This window comes from Neomonachus schauinslandi, chromosome 9 (genome assembly GCF_002201575.2).
Source record: "Neomonachus schauinslandi chromosome 9, ASM220157v2, whole genome shotgun sequence".
Taxonomy (NCBI): Eukaryota; Metazoa; Chordata; class Mammalia; order Carnivora; family Phocidae; genus Neomonachus; species Neomonachus schauinslandi.
The window spans coordinates 104,815,687-104,839,443 of NC_058411.1; the positions used below are offsets into that span (position 1 = coordinate 104,815,687).

The 23,757-nt window shown below is 46.7% G+C and overlaps 1 protein-coding gene across 1 annotated transcript in view; it reads left to right on the forward strand.

The window, feature by feature from the left end:
- MAP2K1 (mitogen-activated protein kinase kinase 1) overlaps positions 1-23,757 on the forward strand; it is an 81,470-nt gene that overhangs the window by 46,816 nt on the left and 10,897 nt on the right. The window contains exons 4-5 of the mRNA XM_021694088.1: positions 4,103-4,180; positions 4,731-4,782. Coding sequence (XP_021549763.1) covers positions 4,103-4,180; positions 4,731-4,782 — 130 coding nt within the window. The remainder of the gene's footprint in view (positions 1-4,102; positions 4,181-4,730; positions 4,783-23,757) is intronic.

Sequence of the window (23,757 nt, forward strand, 5' to 3'; positions counted from 1 at the left end):
CATTTTGCATGTTCTGGTTTTGTGTGTGTACACACTTTTTTATGTCTATAAAAGTGTGAATATGGGACGCCTGGGTGGCTCAGTCAGTTAAATGTCTGCCTTCAGCTCAGGTCATGATCCCGGGGTCCTGGGATCGAGTTCCTCGTCGGGCTCCCTGCTCAGCACGGAGCCTGCTTTTCCCTGAGCCGCTCCTGCTGCTTTGTGCCTGGACTCTCTCCCTCTTTCTGACAAATAAGTAAAATCTTAAAAAAAAATCATTTATAAAAAAAAAAGTGGGAATATGTTCTGTCCTTCTGTTTATCATGTTGTGCCTTGTTCTGTGACCTTACGCTCGCCGACTGTGTCATTGAGGCTGGTGGTTTTGGAGGCAGGAAGCGTACAGAGATGTCTCTCTGCTTGGCCACATCTTGCCACCTCAGGTGCGGTTTCCATGTCCCTCCTGCTGCCAGCTCTTCACTTAGCCACTTCCTCCTCCGAGCACGTGGAGTGATGTCTGTTCTCCTCATTCAACTGTTTGTTCCTTGCCTTGCCTCATTGTGTTTTTTTCTTACTTATAGGTTTTTTTCCATCCCTAGTTTCTCACCTATCCCTATGCCTTTCACAGAGGTGATTAATAAATGATAAATGACATTGGTAACTGCTCAGTGTAGATGAGATACTTTAAAAATCAGTCTAACTCTCTCTCTCTCTCAAATAAGTAAATCTTTAAACAAAAAAAATGGGGCGCTTGGGTGGCGCAGTCAGTTGAACATCCAACTCTTGATTTCAGCTCAGGTCGTGATCTCAGGGTCGTGAGATCAAGCCCCGCATTGGGATCTGCACTCAGCAGGGCATCTGCTTGGGTTTCTCTCTCCCTCTACCCCTCGCCCTGTTTGTATGTGCTCGTGTGTGCATGCGTGCTCGCTCTCTCAAAATAAATAAATCTTGAAAAATCAGTCTAAGTTTACAGGAATTGTCTCTACTTCTGAGGGTGTTTTTAAATTATGGCTGGTAATTGGCAGCCCTTGAAGCTAGAAGGATATGAACCTGGTCCTGCCTCACTACATCAGGGTTCCCTGAGTGAAGCTTTTCTTCAAAATCTTAGGTTACAATGTAGAATCCGTGAATGGGAAGGCCCTGGCGTGTGAGCCTGACAGAGGCTGGCTTCATACCCCATGCGTGTCGTGTCTCATATTCTACCTTTCCACCACCTCAGTCCAGGGTCAGGCCGTGTCACCTCCTGCTCATCAGCTCCTTCATGCTCTCCCTGCTCTTTCTCTCAGCTGCTGTGGTTTTCATCTGAAAGCAGGCAGCCTTCCATCTCCATCACAAAGGCATGTCTTGTTTTTTCGGTGGGGCTCCATGACCTGGTCACAGATAGCCGTTCCTGGCCTGACCCATCCCTGCATTTCTTCATGCACCCACAGGGGAGTGAACCACATGTCCTCCCAGGAGGACTAAGCAGTCTGAGGTTTCTCTGCTTTTGATCTAATTGAAATACTTGTTCTTCCTCCGCCATTCCAGGTATAGAAATCACATTCATTTTTTGAGTAAGACTTCAACTCAAATTTCATCTTCTTCTTCTTCTTCTTTTTTTTTTTTTTTTTAAGATTTTATTTATTTGAGTGGGGGGAAGGGGCAGAGGGAGAGAATCTCAAGCAGACTCCCCACTGAGCGTGGAGCCCGATGCAGGGCTCCATCTTACGACCTGTGAGATCATGACCTGAGCCGAAATCAATAGTTGGACCTGTAACCGACTGAGCCACCCAAGCGCCTCTCAAATGCCTTTTTCTTCCCTTTCGTTTTTGTTTTTTAGTATTTAATTTATTTATTTGAGAGAGTGAGCGAGAGAGAGCACAAGCAGGGTGAAGGGCAGCGGGAGAAGCAGACTCCCCACTGAGCCGGGAGCCCAACACGGGACTCAATCCTGGGACTCCGGGACCATGACCGGAGCTGAAGGCAGATGCCCAACCAACTGAGCCACCCAGGCACCCCTTCTTGTCTCTTTTTTAAAAAATTTATAATTTAAATTCAATTTAATGAACATTTAGCGTATTACTAGTTTCAGAGGTAGAATTTAGAGATTTATTAGTTGCATATAACACCCGGTGCTCACTGCATCAAGTGCCCTCCTTAATGCCCATCACCCAGTTACCTCATCCTCCCACTCACCTCCCCTCCAGCAACCCTCAGTTTGTTTCCTATAGTTAAGAATCCCTTACGGTTTGTCTCCCTCTCTGTTTCTGTCTTAATTTATTTTTCCTTCCCTTCCCCTATGTTCATCATTTTTTTTTTTTAAGATTTTTTAATTTATTTATTTGACAGAGAGATAGAACAAGTAGGCAGGCAGGCAGAGGGAGAGGGAGAAGCAGGCTCCCCGCCGAGCAGGGAGCCTGATGCGGGGCTTGATCCCGGGGACCCTGGGATCATGACCTGAGCCGCAGGCAGCTGCTTAACCAACTGAGCCACCCAGGTGCCCCTATTCATCATTTTTGTTTCTTAAATTCCACACATGAGTGAAATCATACGGTATTTGTCCTTCTCCGACTGATTTATTTCGTTTAGCATAATATCCTCTAGTTTCATCTATGTCATTGCAAATGGCATGAGTTCATTATTTTTGATGGCTGCGTAATATTCCACACACACGTGTCTTCTTTATCCATTCATCTGTCGATGGACATCTGGGCTCTTTCCATGTTTTGGGGCTGTTGTGGACATTGCTGCTATAAACATTGGGGTGCATGTGCCCCTTTGAATCACCTTGTTTGTATCCTTTGGATAAACACCTAGTAGTGCAATTGCTAGGTCATAGGGTAGCTCTATTTTTTACTTTTTGAGGAGCCTCCATACTGTTTTCCAGAGTGGCTACACCAGTTTATATTCCCACCAACAGTGTAGAGGGGTTCCCCTTTCTCTGCCATGCTTGCCAACATCTGTTGTTTCCTGACTTGTTAATTTTAGCCAAGAAATGCCATTTTAAAAGTGAAGTCAGAATTACTTCTCTCTTCTGCATGTGTAACACTTTTCTTAAGAATTTATTCTGTTTTGTTATATTAGGAATTGTATATTTATTCTCCTAGTTTGTACATTTATTTTTTAAAAGATTTTATTTATTTATTTGAGAGAGAGTGAGAGAGCATGAGTGGGGGGAGGGAGGGTGGGGAAAAGGGGCAGAGGAGCAGAAGGAGACGAAGCAGACTCCCCACTGAGCAGGGAGCCCGACATGGGGCTCAATCCCAGGACCTGGGATCATGACCTGAGCTGAAGGCAGACGCTTAACCAACTGAACCACCCAGGCGCCCCTGCACATTTATTGAGGATGGGAACTAGGTCTTTTTTTGTATCTCTTTCCTCCATAGAACGTAACACACTTCATGACACTTGGTAGGATTTGTGGAATGAATTATTGCTTTCTGTGACATTTTTTCTTTTGATTTTATTAACTATGATTTTTTAGGATAATACCAAATACAAGTTGTGACTTATATGCTGGTGATAAAATGGCTGACATTTAGCGAGCATTTACTATGGGCTAGACGTTGTCCTGAGTGCTTTATATGTATTAGCGTGTTTAATACTTATAGTAGCCCTATGATTATTATAGTAGCCTTAAAATATCACCCCCATTTTACAAGTTGTGAGTAACATGGTCAAAGTTCCCTTGATAATGAGCGGCAGAGTTGGTGGGATGTGAATTTAGACAGTTTGCCTCTAGAGCCTCTGGTCTTAACCATATACTGTTCTGTCAGTTCAGCACAAACCTTTTTTTTAAAGATTGTATTTTTAAGTAATCTTGGCACCCAATGTGGGGCTCGAACTCACAACTCCAAGATCAAGAGTCATGTCTTCTACCGACCGAGTCAGCCAAGTGCCCCAACAAAGCTTTTTTTGATCCCTGAATTGGTAGTTCATTTAACAGTTATTCATATGATTTGAGTTTTTGGTTATTTCATCCCTCCCACAATGTTTTGCATTTCTGTCTTTCAGGTCTGGAACAAATCAAACGGTACCCTTCCAGGAGGATTTGCCACGCATGAGATACGCTTCCCTGCTGAAGTTTAACACTTGAAAGAATAGTTAGAAACACTGTCACTAAATGGGCTGGTTTTCTTTTTCTTAGGATGGTGGTTCCTTGGATCAAGTCCTGAAGAAAGCTGGAAGAATTCCTGAACAAATTTTAGGAAAAGTTAGCATTGCTGTGAGTATATTGTGCAATTTTTCTTCCAAGCCCCCTCATTGAGAAGTTAATGAGTTGGCAGGAAATGGACAAGGGAGGAAGATAATTAAGTCAATCAAGGGAAGGTTTATAAGAAAAGTAGGGTCTTCGCGCTAGAATTTTCCGTGTCTAGATTCTAGATACAATATTCTCTCTTTCTCGTCAGAACTAGAAAAGTGACTTTTTTAATATTAAAATCTGTGTCTGCAGAAATAGGACAGGGTGTCCAAAAGAATTCCCATTTGTGGCGTGAGAAAGCCTCTTTTTATATTGCAGCTTTAGAAAACGAATTCAAGCACAGGGGTTTTTAAAGTTGTCTAAACTTGCAGTAATCAATGTTGCTTAAAGTAACTCTATACTATGTAAAAAAGATGGTTTCTTGGTAAGACAGGTTAAAAATCAAATAAAAAATAAGGGAAGAAGGCAAATTTGTGATGTTAGATGAAATATTTTCTAGATCATTTTAGAATACAGAGGCTGACTAACCACCATCATTTCAGTTTCCCATCTTGTGACATTGTCTTTCCTCTAGGTAATAAAAGGTCTGACATACCTGAGGGAGAAGCACAAGATAATGCACAGAGGTAAAAAGTTATTTGCTAGTTATTATGTTTTGAATTTTAGCTGAAATTGAAAAGTTGTTGCATTCTCTTTTATGTTTGTTTCAGTATAAAAGCCATTGAATAGTGTTTTTAATCTTTATAACAAGTCTTTGACTAGTTAGTTATTTAGTTTTGAAGTAAGCTTTACGTCCAGCATGGGCCTTGAACTCAAGACCCTGAGATCAAGAGTTGCATTCTCTGCTGACATGCAGTCTCTCGACATTTCCAGTAGGTGTGGAGGGATATCTCATTGTGAGCTGAATTTACATCTCCCTAATGACTAATAATGTTCAATGTCTTTTCATGTGCTTATATGCCACCCATATATCTTCATTAGTAAGGCATCTGTTCAAAGGTTTACCCATTTTCCCAATTGGGTTATCTTTTTATTATTGATTTTTAAGAGGTCTTTATATATTCTAGACAGTGCTACTTGACAGATAAATGTTTTGCCAATATTTTCTCTTAGTCTGTGGCTTGCCTTTTCATTTTTGTATCTTTTGAAAAGCAAATGTTTTTTATTTAGATGAAGTTCAGTTTCTTGATTTTTTTTCCTTTAGACTTTGTTGTGCCTTTTGTGTCCCATTTAAAAACTCTTTGCTGAAGCAGAGGTCACTAAGATAGTCTATGTTTTCATTCAGAAGTTTTACAGCTTTAATTCATACAGTTAGACCTATGATCCCCTGAGAGTTCATTTTTCTTTGTGGTATGAGATAAGAGTAAGGGTTCATTTTTGGGCAAATGGATGTACAACTGCTACAACATTTGTTGACAATTTATTTTTCCTCTATCGAACTACCTTGGAATCTTTGTCAGAAATCAACTGACTATATAGGTAAATACCTATTTCTGAATTCTTTTCTGTTCGATCTATTATGTTTAACTTCACACCAACACAACACTACCGATTATCACAGTGATAGCTTTATAGTAAATCTGGAAATCAGGTAGTCTAAGTGCCCCAGCTTTGTTTTTCTTCAAAGCTGTTTTTGGCTGTTCTAGGTCCATTGGCATTTCCATGTATATTTTAGATATAATTTGTCAATTCTACAAAAAAAGGTTATTGGGATTTTCAGTGGGATGGCCTTCGATCTACAGATCAATTAAAGCAAAACCGACACCTTAACAACCCTGATGGTGGTGGTTGCATAACACGAATGTATTTACTGCCAGAACTGTATGCTTAAAAACAGTTAAAATGGTAAATTTTATGTTATGCATATTTTTTATAGTGTTTGAAAAAAATACCAATTTTAGCAATGTATCACCTAATCTACAGTGGCTCCTAAGCTGGCCAGTTGATTCCGTCAGCCCACCTGACTCCTCCTCAGCCCTCCCTCCTCATACCTGTCACCATTAACATACCGTGGCTGAATGGACGTGGTCCACAGCCCTGTGTTCTCCAATTTTCTGTCCTCTGGCTTCTTCAGCTTTTTTTTTTTTTCTTAATAAACTTTATTGAGGCATAATTTATATACCATAAAATACAGCCACTTTAGTGGAAGGTTTGATGTTTGATAAATCCATGCATGCTTCTAGTACCATAATTAAGATAGAACATTTCCACCACCCCAGAAGTAGTACCCTTGCGCTTCTGATGTTCATTTCTCCTTAGACCCTCAGGCAACCACTGGTGTACTTTCTATCACTATAGATTTGTTGTTACTTTCTCTATTTTATATAGATGGAAATAGTTTGTACTGTTTTTTAAGATTTTATTTATTTGAGAGAGAGAGGGAGGGAGAGAGCACAAGGGGTGGGGGGCTGCAGAGGGACAAGCAGACTCCTTGCTGTGAGCACGGAGCCCGATGGAGGGCTCCATCCCAGGACCCTAGGATCATGACCCGAGTCGAAGACAGATGCTTAACTGACTGAGCCACCCAGGCGCCCCCTGTGTGCTTCTATTTATATAATTCTAGAAATTACAAACTGATCTGTAGTGATGAAGTGCAAACCAGTGGTTGCCTGGGGAGTGAGGGAAGGGGAGAAGGGAAGAAATTAGAGGGGCATAAGAAAACTTTGGGGGGTAATATGTTTATAATCTTGATTGTGGTGATGATCACATATATATATTCGTCAAATGATACACTTTAAGTATATGGGGTTTATTGTGTGAAAATTATATACCAATAGGGGTGCCTGGGTGGCTCAGTCAGTTAAGCGTCCGATTCTTGGTTTCAGCTCCGGTCATGATCTCAGGGTCATGGGTGGGATTGAGCCCCGTTTCAGGCTCCGAGCTCAGTAGGGAGTCTGCTTGAGATTCTCTCTCTCTCACCCTCTGCCCCTCCCGGGCTTGTTCTCTCTCTCTCTCTCTCAAGTAAGTAAATAAATCTTTTTTTTTAATTTTTTTTTATTTTTATTTTTTTAAAGATTTTATTTATTTATTTGACAGAAAGAGACACAGCGAGAGAGGGAACACAAGTAGGGGGAGTGGGAGAGGGAGAAGCAGGCTTCCCACGGAGCAGGGAGCCCGATGCGGGGCTCGATCCCAGGACCCTGGGATCATGACCTGAGCCGAAGGCAGACGCTTAACCGACTGAGCCACCCCAGGCGCCCCAGTAAATAAATCTTAAAGAGAAAATGATGTACTAATAAAGCTGTAAAAAAACCAAAAAGCAAAAAAAAAAAAAAAAAAGTGAAGTTGCTGAAAATAGTGATAAAGCAAGTTTCTTAAAAGCAGCCAGGGAGGGGCGCCTGGGTGGCTCAGTCGTTAAGCGTCTGCCTTCGGCTCAGGTCGTGATCCGAGGGTCCTGGGATCAAGCCCCGCATTGGGCTCCCTGCTCCATGGGAAGCCTGCTTCTCCCTCTCCTCCTGCTTGTGTTCCCTCTCTCACTGTGTCTCTCTCTGTCAAATTAATAAATAAAATCTTTAAAAAAAAAGCAGCCAGGGAAAGGGACAACCACTTTGAAAGAGAGTTTGGTAGTTTCTCTTAAAATTAAAACATACAACCAATCCATCAACCCCATACCTCAGTATTGACATAGGAGAAATGAATACATTTGTCCACATAAAGACTTATGCACAAATATTCATAGCATCTTTTATTCACAATAGACCCAAACTAGAACATACAAAATATTCATCACCAGATGAGTGAATAAACAAATTTTGATATATTTAAACAACAGAATGCAACTCAACAATAAAAATGAACAAACTGGGCGCCTGGGTGGCTCAGTTGGTTAAGTGACTGCCTTCGGCTCAGGTCATGATCCTGGAGTCCCTGGATCGAGTCCCGCATCAGGCTCCCTGCTCAGCAGGGAGTCTGCTTCTCCCTCTGATCCTCTTCCCTCTCGTGCTCTCTGTCTCTCATTCTCTCTCTCTCAAATAAATAAATAAAATCTTTAAAAAAAAAAAAAAATGAACAAACTGTGTTGATACAGCTTGGATGAATCTCAAAAACATTATGCTGAGTAAAAGAAGCCCTAGACAAAAGAATATATATTGTAGGATTCCACGTATATGACTGTCTAGGACAGATGTAATTAATCCACAGTAACATAGTAATAAAGTAGATTAGTGGTTGCCTGAGGGTGTTGGGGGCTGGAGTGGGGATCGCTTTCAAAGGATATGAGGGAACTTCCTGGAGTAATCAAAATATTAAATCTTGATTTTGGTGGTGGGTTCACAGGGGTATACTGTATTCAAAATGCATCAAACTATACACTTAAAATGCAAAACTGTAGAAAGCTTCCTACTTTCTAACTGCACTAGCTACCATTTTGTCCTTTTTCTAGTGATAATTAAGAAAAGTATCAATAAGGAGGTACAGTATGACTTGTGTGGGAAACATTTTCCAGCAGTATATGGACCTTGATCTGTTTTTGTTTTTTTTTTTTTTCCCTCCAGACCTCTGAGTTCCAGGATAGAATATTCTAGTGTACTTATTTCTAGGAAATAGGAGTAGCTGAAAGGAGAGGAGAAATTAACATTTCTTGAGCATAGAGCTGTGTTTGAGGGCTGCAAGTGACATAAATCTCACTTAGCGGGACCCATGAGGGACCATCAGTGTTGTAGAAGGATCTGGTGGAGGAAAGTCATTGTATCTCTAAAATAGAGTCCTCTTGCCTACTCCTAGGTTGCTGTGAGGATTTAGGAAATTATATATGGAAAGCAACTAGCAAAATGGCTTCCATAAAGAGGGGCCTAACAAATGTGAATTGCCTTCCTTCTGCCTTTATGTGGTTTGTGAAGAAATGAAGACCCAGTGAGACTGAATTCCTTTTATGAGCTGGACCTTTATGTGCTGCTTGCTTTTGCTCTTATTACTGCCTTTCCTGGGAATGCTTATTTCCCCCCCCCCCCCCCCCCCCCCCCCCCCCACCTTTTCTTTGCTCAGTCTGCTCATCTTTTTAAGTATAGCCCTGAGGCTTGGGAATCTGCCAATCAAGTTCAAATCTTAAGTCTCTTACAAACAGGGTGGATAAACTCTGAGTTACTTATTCACCTGTAAAGTGAGGAGAGTTCATGCCAAAGGGCAGTAATTGCAAATTACACACATATTTTGTATATTTGTGAGGATTAAAAGGGCGGCCTCACATAAATCATTAATAATAATGATACTGTTTTGCTTAGTTATATTGTTACTATAGTAATAATGTGACTGTTTAGTTCAGGCATCTCTTCTAAGAAGCGTTCCCATGAACCAACCCCTTCCCAAAGCAGATGAAGTGCTTTGCATCTGTATTCCTTTGGCACAGTGTCCATCCCTTTCTTATGGTAATAAATAATGACTGTTTATTGAGGGCCTGTTAGGCACCATGTGCTGTATTACGTGCTTTAGCTACTTTTCTCATTTATTGGTCACACCGACCTTGTGCTAGGTCTCTTTTGCCTACTTATTACCGATGTGGAAACTGCGGCTCAGAGTTTGTTTTTCTCTCACTTGTCCGTGGTATCTTCAAGTCAGGAGCCACGTCTCCTTCATCTCTGCATCCCCAGCCCCTAACATGACAGCAGACAATGGCTCGCCCTTGAAGGGTTGTTAAATGGGTGGATGTGTGATTAACTTGTGCCAGAACACACAGGAATCAACAGTGAACCCGGGCCAAGAAGCCGTGTCTCCTGCTCCTAACACAGTCATTAATCTAGGCCTGTGTTTTTCTCTTCCCCCTGCCTTCCATGGACGGTGTGCTGTGTGTTTGATGGAGAGCTCTGACTTATTTCTGTTCGGGAGAGAGGAAAGTTTCAGCTCATTCTTGGAATAACCAACTTGCTTTTCCCTTTTGCCTGGTGCTGCCCCACTTTCTCAGGAATTTCTTTTCTGGCTCCACCAATTACTGTTCTTTGGCATGAAGAGCTGCTCTGTGAGCCAGATGGGTCTCTGGACAGATATCGTCGGTGGAGAGTTCATTCCTTGCCCAGCCAAGAAGGGGAAGTCACTGGGACTTCTGCTGCAGTGAGCCGTGTGCACAGGCAGCTTGGCCTGACTGCTCCGCGGTTCAGACTCCCGCTGTCATTCGTCTTTTCCAGAAGCCCCGAAGGAATTCACTGGGAGGCCTGGGCTGTGGAATGGTCTTCTTGCACAATGTGATTCCTGAGCAAGAAGAACAATGAGTGGATGATTCCTGGAAACCCAAGTTAGGGTGACAGTGGGACGGACAGTCAGTCTCCCTGCCTCTGTCTTTAGGCTTCCTTGCTGCCAGTAAGTTTTTCCTCTGGTCTAAATATATTCTTTCCTGATGGAATTTAAACTGTTTCTTCTCGTTATGTCCTTGAGGAGAAATGGGGAAGAATGAAGAGGCTTTTTCTCTGCCTCACATTTTTCTTTATTCCTACTTGTTGATACTGATTTACTGGTGATAACTTAGTGATTATTTCAGCGAGCTTTCACTGTGGAATACACCAGCCCAACACTTAGTAGTTTGTTTTTATTTTTTATTTTTTAAAGGTTTCATTTATTTGTCAGAGAGAGCACAAGCAGGGGAGCTGCAGGCAGAGGGAGAGGGAGAAGCAGACTCCCCGCTGAGCAGGGAGCCCGATGCGGGACTTGATCCCAGGACCCCGGGATTGTGACCTGAGCTGAAGGCAGACATTTAACCAACTGAGCCACCCAGACATCCCAGCACTTAGTAGTTTAAAAACAGTAGTGTTTAGGGGCGCCTGGGGGCTCAGTCGGTTGCATATGTGATTCTTGGTTTTGGTTCAGGTCATGATTTCACGGGTTGTGAGATCGAGCCCCATGTTGGGCCCCATGCTCAGTGAGGAGTCTGCTCAAGATTCTCTGTCTCTCTGCCCCTCCCCCTGCTTGCTCTCTCTCAAATATCTTTAAAAAAAAAAAAACAAAAGAGAAAAACAGCAGTGTATTACTTTCTATAATTTTGTGGGTTGGTTGGGCCTCTTTCCTCATGTTTTCACTCATCCTCTGACATGGTAACGCCCTGGTTTCTTTCCACAATGGTCTTGGGGTTGAAACTGCTACTGAAGTAGTAGGAGGGGTAACTCTAATCAAGCACCATTGAAACCTCTGCTTCCAACAGGTTGGTTAATGTCCTGTTGGGTAAAAAAAAAAAAAAGTCATGTGATCAAGTCAGGACTTAAAACGTAGAGGGATAGATTCTATGTCGTTGGGAGCAGCTACAAAATATTAAGGCCACAGTTTTTTCACTCTACCCTGGTGACAAAAGTTCAGTGTTTGAATTCTGACTGTGCTATTTAATGTGAAACCTTGGGCAAGTTATTTAACTTCTCCAAGCCTCAGGGAAATGGAGAAAATAGTCTACCTACAGGGCTGTGAGGATTGAGACAATGCCTACAAAGCACTTAAAATAGTGCTTGACCGACATAGTCGACATATATGTTACTGCGCTTAGCAGATGAATTAGTAGGTTTTTATGATTGCCAGATGCTGGTTTAAGCATCTCAAAACTCTTTCTTTCTTTCTTTTTTTTTTTTTTAAGGATTTTTATTTATTTGTCAGCAGAAGCAGGAGGAGTGGCAGGCAGAGGGAGAATTAGGCTTCCCGCGGAGCAGAGAGCCCGATGCGGGACTCGATCCCAGGACCCTGGGATCATGACCTGAGCCGAAGGCAGACGCTTGACCGACTGAGCCACCCAGGCATCCCAGCATCTCAAAACTCTTAAACGTTTTGAGATCCTGGGAAAGTTCAGAGAATTTTTTGAAGAGCTGGACCCACACACTTGAGTGGGGCAGGAACCAGGGCTACTCTGGTTGGGAGGCTGGGTTGCGTCAGCAGAAAAGCAACTGCCCTCAGTCCCCAGCTAGCTTCCACGATTGCTGCTGCTGGTCCCATTCGGCCTTCTTAGCCTCATAGTGGGTGTGGGAATAATGTCAGTAATGTAAAATGAGGCACACTTGTACTTACCAATTGCTTTTTCACTGAGAGGAAGAGCCATACTGGTAGTTGAAGGGGGGGTGGGGGACGACTGTTTTTCCAGCTAGGTAGCGGTCTCTTGAAAGTTTTTCATTTATCTTTAGTTGACCCGGTGAGTTGAAAGACCCTTGGTCCTAGTGAGATACCCTGCCTGGGGCATGCATGTGGCTAGCTTTCCTGCATTTCTGATGTGTCCATGCTGGGTGTGAACCAGGTTCTCACCCTCATTCCTGACGTGATGTGTCTTTGCTGCCACAGAGTGGGACTCCGTGGGCAGGACTAGTACAGCTGATATTCCCAGTGTCTGAAGTGATGGCTAGCTGTTCTGGACTCTTCATTTGCAGGGCACCAGTTCGCTCTGATCCTGTAGCTGGGGGGCAGGGGTACAAGAGCACCGGGCTCTGGGGGTTCCAAACAGACCAGGTTTGGCCACTGGCTGCTGACAAAATCCAAAGGCAGAGAGAGGACTGGTGGTGAAAAAAGAAAGGAATTTATTCCAGTGAGGCCGACACCAGGAAGATGGTGGACTGGTGTCTCCAAAGTGCTGAAAACACTTTCAGGTGGGTTTTTTTTTTTTTAAGATTTTATTTATTTATTTGAGAGAGAGAGAGTGAGGGTGAGAGAGAGAGAGAGAAGAGAGCTAGCGCACACAAGCCAAGGGGAGTGGCAAAGGGAGAAGCAGAGCAGGGAGCCCGATGTGGGGCTCGATCCAAGGACCCTGAGATCATGACCTGAGCCAAAGGCAGACGCTTAACTGACTGAGCCACCCAGGTACCCCACTTTCAGGTTTATTAAAGGAAAATGTGGGACAAAGGTTGGTGGGTACGTGCAGGTGGGCAGTAAAGGTCAGATCATTGTCTTGGGGCCACACAGGGTCTTGCTGGTGTCAGGGCAGTCCCTATTGCTTGAGGGAATAGTTCCCATCACAGGATGCTTTGCCCTCCAGGTCTTTTGCCTGAGTTAGAAGATGAGCTGGAAAGAAGAACTTACTCAATTAGAAAGAACAGAGTGAGGTCGAGGAGGTAGTTGAGGTCCTCTGTCAGTCTGTCCTGGTGTTGTGAAGACATCGTTTTCTCTTTCCCTTGGGTGTTCAAAGGGTGAAGCAGCCTGTGTGGCTCAGCCTGGTGTGTGTGGTTTGTGGGCTGTTGATCAGGGACTGGGTGTTAGATATGTGAGCCCCCCCGGGACTTAAGTTGTGTCTGGAATCTCTGGGTAACGTTCTGGTGTCTAGTCATGGGTAGGTATGTGCTCATGTTCCTCCATGTTTATTTGCCCTTCTCCTCACCGTTGCTTCCCCCATCCAAGGAAAGCAATATTTGTATAATATTCATAGAATACCTACCAAGTGCAAGGTACTGAGTGCATCACTACAGAAGGCATGAAGATGGCTCAGAAATGAATTGCGTCCTCCAGGAGCTTGGAGTGTAACGGGAAAAGTGACTCTAAATACATGGTGGAACACAGCCAGTGTCATTTTTTATGCATGAATCGCTACCCTGCCAACTTTCAAATAGAATTTGATGTGATATAATTAGTCAGGATTCTTTGGTTGTGTAAGAAATCCAGTGCAAGATTACTTAATCAAAAGAGGGCATGTAATGGCGTGGGTCACCTTTTGGAAGGCAGGGATGAATATGGGGTTGAAATGACAGTCTCAGGACCCTGCTACCTCTCGGCCTTAGTCTTCCTGCTGTGGGCCTCCTTTACAGTCCGAGTCTTTTCACTGGGAGCAGCATGGACCCCACTGGCCCCGGGCCTTAGTGCTCTGTGCCAGAGAAAGCTCTGCCCACTCTCCCGCAGGCTTGAGTCACTGACTGGCTGCGGTTGGAGTGCCCGCCCACTTCTGAGCCAATCACTGTGTTCCAGGGCCTCGCGTGGTCTGGTTGGCCGTCTGGGATTATAAGCCCGCCCCCTGGTGGGGTGGAGGGGCTTCTTGGTTGACTCCCTAGCAGAAACACTTGTTGGGAGGAGCATACCCCAAAAGAGAAGTGGGGTTTTATTACTAGAGGGTGGGGAGGAGGAACAGATGCTGAAAGCTAGCAAATTAGGAAGAAAAATTATTTTTCACTACAAATACGATTAAGCACTGGGTCAGAAAGACAAAAAACCGTTAACAGATCAAAACAACAATTAAACATTTAAGCAGAGGTGGGCAGACTGGTGGCCCACAGGCCACATATGGTCTACTGCCTATTTTTGTAGGGCCTGCAAGCCAAGAATTGTTTTTTCAGAATTTTGTGACATGTGATAATTGTGTGAAATTCAAATTTCAGTGTCCATAATGAAGTTTTGTTGGAACATAACGTGCTTATTTAAGTGTTTTCCGTGACGGTTTTTGTGCTATATATAATGGCAAAGGTGAGTGGTTGCTTGTGAAAGAGACCATACGGCCCTCAGAGCCTAAAAATATTTGCTCTGTGGTCTTTTACAGAAAAAGCTTCCTAACTATTGAGTTTTAAGGGGAAGACGAATTCCCTGACTAGGAAACTTTAGAATTTAAGCACAAGATTCAGCTCTAAGGTTTTCAGCCTTGAGTTCTTGGTGAAAACATGATGGACAGCATGGGTAGGAAAGAGGGTTTTTCCCTGATCCTGAAGCTCTGAAGGGAATTAACCACAAGGGTTTTGAGGTGGTCTTTCCACTCCCTGTGGAAGGAGCTCCTAAGTCTGGTGCATCTAAAGCTGACTCACTTGGTTAGGCTATGAGTGCCAGGGTGGGAGGTGGGGGTCCTAAGGGTGCAGCTCTGCTTCATGCCACTTACAGCAGTGATTTGCGTTGCCAGCCTGTCGTTCTTCTTAGCCCACTCCATTAACGAGGCCTCATTTTGATCAAGACTCTGAAGAAACATTATGTAAGTTAAATTGATAGCTCATTCAACTTAGCCCATAAATTGTTTCTGCCTTGGAGTTGCTGGCTGGTGAAGATCAGTAAATGCCAAGAATAGTTTTAAAAGTTGCCTCAACTCGTTTTTCTTTTCCTTTTGTCAGATGGGGCAGTGTGGCCTGCCTGGTCGTTACGTGCGGTGTTGAATGAGTAGCCCGGGCTCGCCGCGCCCTGGCACAGCCAGTCTCGATTTCTGACGGGATGCATGGCCCACGGCTCTCTTCAGAGCCAGAGTAGCTTGTACCGGGGGCCGTCCTGCAAGGAGGGCAGTCTGGGAAAGTTCCTTATTGCCTGGGGAGCTGTCAGGTCCGAGTGAGAGTTAAGGCTTCTGCCGAGACTCTGGGAGTGTTTTTGGATCCCAGTCCCCGGGGACAGCTCGTCATGGGTGTGCTAGCCACAGCCTCCGGAGGACGCGTGTCCTCAGCCAGGGTTAAGGTTTAGGCCCCTGACATCTTCCTCTTGCCGTCGGCACCGATAGGCAAGATCGGAAGTGGCCCAAGTGTGCTTTGGGTTTGTTGTTTTACAAGCTCTTCGTGGCAGACTCACCTGTGGTGAGTTTCTGAATGGCTTCTTCTGTGACCCTTGCAAGACACTGTCTTACCTGCTGGGCCTTTTCTGGTGTCCTGCCAGGCTTCCCTGAGCGGAAAGTCATGGTGGCCCCTGAGGCCGCACACGGGGTTCTGTCCTGACTGCAGTCCCTCCATCTGTAGGCTGCCCCGGGGGCGTCTGGGAGGTGGCCGGGCTGCACTGCTGCTTCCTTTGCCCGCCAGTCTTACCCACCTGACAGCCTCAGGGGAGGGGCAGTGAATTTACAGGAAAAACCGATTCCTTTGAACTCTGTCTGGACTGCTCCACCTTACAGATGGAGAGAAACAGAGAGTGGCTAATGAGTAGCTAGCATCCAGTAAGCTGGTCTCTTGGTGAGAAATGTGAGTCACGTTCTCTCTAGAATTACCTCAGCTGCTAGACTCACAGCGATGGATTGTGGTTCCAGATGAGCGTCTCTTAGCTCTTCAAGCGAGGCAGATGGGCCGTCGGAGGAGGGAGAGTGCTTCCTCAGTCCCCTTAGGGAATCACTGTGGAGGGGGTGTAATTGGCGCTGAGCTCTGCAGCACAGGGAGACGTTATACAGGTGGCAGTGTCAGGGAAAGGAGTCTCAGGTAGAGCGGAACACAGGAATGGTGGCGCAGAGGCAGAAAACACAGGAGATAGCAAGTCGTTTGGGTTGTCTAGGTTGCTGACGGTGAGTGGTGGGAGTCCAGGAAGGAATGCTTGAAGCACTTGAGGGGAGTCTTTCAAGGTCCTGCTCAGGAGCTGGACCCTATCATAGACAGCGGGGGACAAAGGAGGACTCCTACACGGGGAAGTAAGGTGAGCTCTTTTTTGAAGAAGAGGGCCCTGGCTGCTGTGGTTAAGATGAGCTGGGCAGGGGGCGGTGAGGTCAGTTAGGAGGCCATTGCCATGGTCCAGTAAGAGAGCGAGGGTCTGAGTCAGGAGAGTAGCTCGGGGCGGGGGTTGGGGCGGGGGAGCAGGTATGGGAGAGGTGGTCAGGGTTTATTCTGGGAAGCCCCTGGAGAGCAAAGGGCAGGTGCCGGTGCATTCAGATGGGGAGGGGAAGGGACCCTTCGTGACCCTTCCGTGACCCTTCCCCAGCCAGCTGTGGTGCCAGGGAGCATGAGGCCCAAGCTTGTGCCTCAAGGCTGGACTTGGTCCCTTCAGGAAAGGCCTGAGAGGTAATCCTGGGAGAGCTGTATCACGTTCCTTATCACGGCACAAAGCCCCATTTCTAAGGGAAACCTGGGGCTCTCCTCAGTTACAGGTAACTTCTTGAGGAGGACCATGGACCCAGGAGAGCATGTTTGATTCAGAAGTCTGGTGACCAAGCAAGGAGCAGATGGAGCAGAGACAATGCCCGTCACCCAAGATGGAGCCCAGCTTATGATGCCCAGCACTGCAGAGTGACCACATAGTCTAGTGGTGCATCTCAGCATGAGGCTGGGAACCAGCATTAGGCTTGATAGCACCAAATTAATGAGAAAAAGTTGTGGTGGGGTTTTCTGTTTCCATGTGGAAACAGCACATTTCAGAGTTTATCGTTGGAGATAAATGTCTCCTGCCTGTGAAGTGCGTGCGGTGCTGTCTTTGGATGGTGGTGGCAGGCACTAAGTCCCTCTTTCTCCCTCATCCTGGCTGCCCACAGAACCTTATAGAAAGTTCCCTCCAGCTCAGCCATTGGTCCTGTCAGAGTCACTGAGTGGTGGTCCTGTCAGAGTCACCATCTCTGAGCCTCACCTTCCCCCTTCATGTAGGGCTAATCTCTTCCTTCTCCATCTCCTGGCACTGTCCTCAGGATCAGAGGAAACCCTAGGAGCACGTGTGTGTAGCATTTTGCCTCGAGGTTGTGGCCTTTAAAAGTCCACTGAACATATAATGCTGGGCTCCTAAGAAGCTTCTAGTCCTAAGTTGGAGTTAGTGAGTGGTGGAGCCAGGATTCAAACCAGCTCTGCCTAACTCCAAAGTTGGTGGTGCCATTTCCACGCCATACTCTACGCCTACTTAATAGTGTAATTTTTGACACCAGTTGATAAGAACCAGTGGATATTAGGATTCTTGCTGGTTAGTGAACACTAATTAGCTCCAACAGTAAAAGAACCAAACCCCAGGGAGGATGAGAATGCAGCTGTCCTGAGGGATAATGGTTTCCAGGGCCTCAAATGTCATTAGCTGTTGTATTTCAATTGAGATGTATGTGTAAAAGATGCCGTTAGCGCTCTCATTGGCTTCTCTTCCGATGGCGACTTTATTCTGTCCTTTTGGCTGACGACTGTGGGAAGCATTGTCTCTGGCTTTTGTCTGAAATATCAGGGAGGGAAGAGCCCCTCGCCCTCTGTTATAAAATCCTGAGGAAGGACCATTGGCCTGCTATGGGTCATGTGCCCGGACCTGCTGGGATCACCTTGGTGGGGGATGGGGGACAGTGAGTGGCCTGCCCTGTGTCAGGGCCCGGGGTCAGCATTTTCTGTGATGGCCGCCTGGAGCCCTCGGCTGGCGAGAGGGAGGAGCACTTCTCCCAAAGAAGAGTGAGTGGTGTGGGGAGGGCTCTGCTCAGGAGGCTCCACAAACACATCCCGTCCATCTGGCTCACATTTGTCCTTAAATCAGCAAACACGCTCTGCTAAGTGCCTTTTTTTTAGGGGCCTGTCCCAAGTTAAGCTAGAAATGACTGATGAGTGGCCTCTTTACCTCCTTTCCAGACTTCTCTGGTGCATGATGTGGACTTGTGACAGGCACAAATGGTCATGCCTTACTTTGGTGGAGTTTGGGCCACCCTAAATACAGTGATGTTACTAGAAATTCTCTCTCACTTGGCATTTAAAAATGAACAGATCTCCGGCTCTCTACCTTTCCTTTTTCCAATGTCTTTTCTCCCCCTCTCCTGCTGCTGAGCAAAATTAGCCTTCAGCAGGTCAGAACAGGTTTTTAAGCTAATTTCCCTTTCTTGAATCGTGGATGAGAAGTATCCAAATTAGGCAGCATTGTTTTCTTGCCTGCAGGTGGGTGATTGGCTTTGTGATAGACCACAGATTTGCTGTCCTCTGAATTAGCCTGCAGCCTGCAAAGGGAAATGTGTGCTTGAAGGCAGTTTCATCTATCTATCTATCTATCTATCTATCTATCTATCTATCTATCTATCTGTCTATCTGTCTATCTATCTATCTATCTATCTGTCTATCTTTTTTTTTTTTTTTTTTAAAGATTTTATGTATTTATTTGAGAGAGAGCACGTGCGCACAAGCAAGGGGAGCAGGAGAGGCAGAGGGAGAAGCAGGCTCCCTGCTGCTGGAGCCTGAGCAAGGAGCACGAGCCAGGAGCTTGATGTGAGGTTCAGTTCTGGGACTCCAGGATCATGACTTGAGCGGAAGGCAGGCGCTTAACCGACTGAGCCACCCAGGCACCTGGAGGCGGTTTCTTTTAATGGAAAAGTTACTTTGTGATCTTTGGCAAGGGACATCTATTTCCTTAATTCCTGATTTCTGTGTCTGTAAAATGGGGCTGCTCTGTCAAATATTATTAGGGGGTCATTGAAAATGAGAGACCAAGAGCCAGGACCCATCACCTTTTCCCATGACTGCCCCTTTTTCTTTTCCTTTTGCTGTCTCCCCTCCCCCTACACACTCTCTTGAGTGTGACCCCTATACCTTTTGCTGTGGCTTTTGTTACATCCTGTTTTAAAAATGTTGACCATTTCTTAGAATGGCATGTACTAATGAAAACCAAATTCTGAAAAAGAAAAGTGCACTCTGAGTGCTCCCAATAGCGTCTCGTTTAATTGTTAGCATTTGCGTGCCTTTTGGGTCTAGATGAAAATTGAATTTGCAGAAAGGGGTGCACAGAGGTAGAAAATGAAAGTATTTCAAAACCAATGAATCTTGGGAGGGGAGAAAAAAAAATTACATTGAACTTGGTGGCCTTAGTTGTAAGAAGTGGAGAGAGAAAAGTAGCTGCTTGTTAGGACCTGGCCTGTGTGCTCTGAAAGGTCACTGGTTGAACTCTGTTATGCAGAAGGAGGTAGGAAGCAGCCTCTGGTCCCCCGTCAGCAAATATCTGCAGGTGGGACAGTGCTCTGGAACTGAGAAGGAAGCACTCACTCACAGGAGCAGAGAAGCCTTTTCTCTCACAGCCGGACTTAAAGGATTTGTTTATTCCAAGTCAGATCCTGTTCCCAGATAAAGCTTGTTACGTCTGTAATGTGAGTGACCCTTTTCCCCAACCCACAACTTTAAAAAAAATTGAGATATGACTGACCTATAACATTGTGTTAGTTTCAGGCATATGGCATGCTGATTTGACAGATGTATCTGTTGGGAAATGATCACCACAATAAGCTTAGCTAATATCCATCACCACGCGATTACATTTATTTTTCTTGTGATGAGAACTTTTTTTTTTTTTTTTAAAGATTTTTTATTTATTTTTTTGACAGAGAGAGACATAGCGAGAGCAGGAACACAAGCAGGGGGGAGTGGGAGAGGGAGAAGCAGGCTTCCCGCAGAGCAGGGAGCCCGATGTGGGACTCGATCCCAGGACCCTGGGATCATGACCTGAGCCGAAGGCAGACGCTTAACGACTGAGCCACCCAGGCGCCCTTGTGATGAGAACTTTTAAGATGTCCTTGCAGGGGCGCCTGTGTGGCTCGGTCAGTAGAGCATGCAAGTCTTGATCTTGGGGTTGTGAGTTTGAGCCCTAGGTTGGGTGGAGAGGGTTCTTAAAAAAAAAAAAAAAGAAAAGAAAAAGTTGTACTCTCTTAGCAACTTTCGAATACGTACGATCCAGTATTGTTAACTATAGTCGCCATGTTGTACGTTACATCCCAGGAATATTTGATCTCAGAACTGGAAGTTTGTACCTTCTGACCACCGTCACCTGCAACTGAATAATGGCTTTTCTGAAATTTTGGAGTACGGTTCACCATTTGCCCTGTCATCTAGGCTCTGCATCATCAAGAGCCTGAGTACTGCTGTCACCTCTGCCATTAGGTCCATGTGTAATCTTGACAGACGTCTCCCTGACTCTGGGCCTCAGTGTCTCTCATCTGTACACGGGGGTGTATGGTGCTTGCTTCTCACCATTGTTGTGAGGATTAAAGAGGCCTGTGTATTTAAAAGGCCTGGCATAGGAGGTCCTTGTTGAACCAGGGCTGTTGTGTCTTCCCAGGCCGGCGGACTCGCCTGCGCCATCCCCCCACCCTCACCTTGCAGCTTCATCCGTTCTCCTTCGCTGGGGGGAAGGCAGCGAGGGGGCAAAGCTGTGCTCTTGGGGAAGGTTGGGTGGGAGAAGGAGGTTACAGTTCATGGCTAACTGAAGGGCTTGGGATTTTCTCTGAATGTTAATTATTTTTGCTGTTTAATTGGCTCCCTGAGGTCATGGATAAGGTAACTGGAGGTGGCTCTGTGGAGACCATTATTTGACATACCAGGGTCGGCCACCTTTCCCTTCTGTTCACCTTTAGAGAAGGGTTAATAGGGATCTACCAGGTTGCTAAAAAGAGGTCATTGGAGGCCTAAAGTCACCATTTAAAAATCTTATTTGCCTTTGTTTCTTTAACCTTTGACTCCCTCACTTATCCAAAGTTGTCTCACTTTTGGATTTAGCCTTTGTCACAGATGAGCCAGAGTCTGGCTTCCAGGTGTCATTCAGCTTGCTTCTCTGGGGCCTTCATTTCTTTTCTCTTCCTCCTGTTTCTCCTGTGCTCCCCATTCCCTCCCCTGCCCCTCTGCCCTCTGTTCCTCCATGCCCCATCTCCTTCCATCTTGCGCCCCCATAGGGAATGCAACTTCCTGTAATATTCTTCTCTGCCAAACAGAAGGAGGTTACTCGAATATAGTACCCTTTGGGGGGCTGACACTCACCTTGCTTCATCTGCCTGTGAAGACCTTGTCCACTAGTCAGGCTGGCATTGAGCCTGGCTGGTTGGAAGAATTCAGAGTTATCAGTCCACAGTGCCCTGAGCATCGCTCTCCCTTTGCCCTTACCATCATACCCACATGCACATAATTTCTTGTTACTTTTCGGGTTCTGTCTCCCCTAGTGGTGATGGCCTTGAGGACACGGGCGGGAACTGGTCGTTTTTACTCGCAGCTCACTTGTAAGTGTTTATAGAATAAACATATGACCCACTGAATTATTTAATCCAAACCCTTTGTTTTCCAGGAGTAGAGAATGCTCAGAAATTAAGTTAAAATCATGTGTTCTTGGGGGAAGAATCAGAAGGTTTTACACAGTGGTTATTTCTGGGGCAGAAAATAGGAGTGAGGAGAATACTTCATCCACTTAGTTTTTTCATAAAACCTCCTTGTTTGTTTTTGAAGAAGGAGGGCTTACTCACTGTGGCAGGGGCTGAGCAGGGTCCGGGCCCCAAACCTTCGCCTCTCAGGTTTCCAGGGAAAGCTTGTCAGCCTGGGGGCCTTGTGGATGCTGGATACTTCCTTCAGAGTGCAGCCTAGCCCACCAGGTCCTGGGGCTCCTCCCAGCCTCACTCTCTTGATCTTGGGGGGAGAGAAAGGGAACCCAAGGCCTGGAGAAGGCCTTGGGAGGTAGAGGGGGCCTGGGCCTGTGATTTGAACAGTGGTTGAGGTTGCCCCTGGGAAAGCTGTGGGAGGAAACCTGCTTAAACAAACCTCCCAGGGCTCTAGGAGCAGGGCAGGTTCCCAAGTGTGTAGGGGCGCAGAAGAACTTGCACCTGGAAGTTGAGGTGAGGCTGAGTGGGAGAGGCGCACGGTTGACGGGCGGGGGTGAGCACGGTTAGAGGGGCTGGCCGGAGCTGGGCGAGGTGGCCCCCGTGGGGCCGGGTCACAGCAGGAAGCCGGAGGGGCGAGGCTGGAGCAGTGGCGGGCTGGGAAAGGCAGGCCGAGAGGCAGGGGCTGTCCCGCCTGAGGGGAGGGAGACGGTGAGCACGGGGCAGAGGAGGGAGGGCGGCAATTGTGGAGAGCAAAGGTGGGATGCTGGCAGGCGCGGAAGCAGTCTCTCCGGACTTGTGTGACGCGTACCTCTTCTGCCCCCAGAGAAGAGCTTGATTGGGCTGGGGCCGCCAGGGGGAAGCGTGCCCCGGCCTGGTGGCCCAGCCGCTCGCTCTGGGGTTGAGTGATTTAGAGGCCCAGGTCTGCAAGCAGCTTCTTGTCCGCCCTTCCAGGTCACCGAGAGGGACTGTGTGCGGTGTGGGTGGCTCCCAGGGTGTGGTCCAGGCACGGGAAACTCCTCGGACCCGTCCCCTGTGGTCTCTGCAGCCTCCCAGGCAGTGTTGTTCCCTGGCGGTGGGGGAGGCCGGAGCCGAGAGCCAGGGGTGGAGGAAAGTGGTGTTACGTAAGTTTGGAGAAAAAGAGGCTTGCTTGCCATGGGAATAGAAATCCGATCCAAGCAGTGACAGAGGCTGTGTGGCCACTCCTGAGCAGCAGCCTGGAGAGAAGCCTCTGAGCCCACAGAGGGAGGAAAACCGGGTGGGGGGCGCCTGGGTGGCTCAGATGGTTAAGCGTCTGCCTTTGACTTGGGTCGTGGTCCCAGGGTCCTGGGATCGAGCCCCGCGTCGGGCTCCCTGCTCCATGGGGAGCCTGCTTCTCCCTCCCACCTCTGCTGCTCCCCCTGCTTGGGCTCTCTCTCTCTCAAATAAATAAATAAAATCTTAAAAAAAAAAAAAAAGGAAAAAGAAAACCCGGGTGGGGGTGGAGGTGGGGGCTGCTCTCTGTTGGGGAGGGAGAAAGCAGGGGTCTGGTGCTGTGAACTGCTCATTGTGGAGGGCGGCCTGTGAAAGAATCTGTTGGCCCTGTAACGGGGTGTGCCATGTGCTGTGTAAATGCCCACCGCGCACCAGGTCGGCCCTGGCCACCATCGGGCGAGGTCACAAGCGCTGTGACCGTCACCACCGCCTCACTGACGGTCACTGACCGGCGGGCCGGCGCTAGGGCCGCAGAGGGGCTGGCTCCAGGCTGTAGGTGGAACAGGCGGCAGGGCAGGGATTTGAAAACAGGTCTCTTTAGCCAGGGCTGCCCTTTTGCTTGAGAACAGGGCCTAACCAGCCGTGGGCACATTTGGGAGGTGAGGGAGGCCTCGGCTTGGTGGTCCAGGCACAGGGGTGAAGGGCCGGGCATTCGGTGGCAAGTGTTGGAAGGTCTGGTGTGTGCTCTCTGAGCTCTGGCCTGCTGCTTGGCGGCTCCTGCTGCATCCTGAACACATAACCTCTGGGGTCA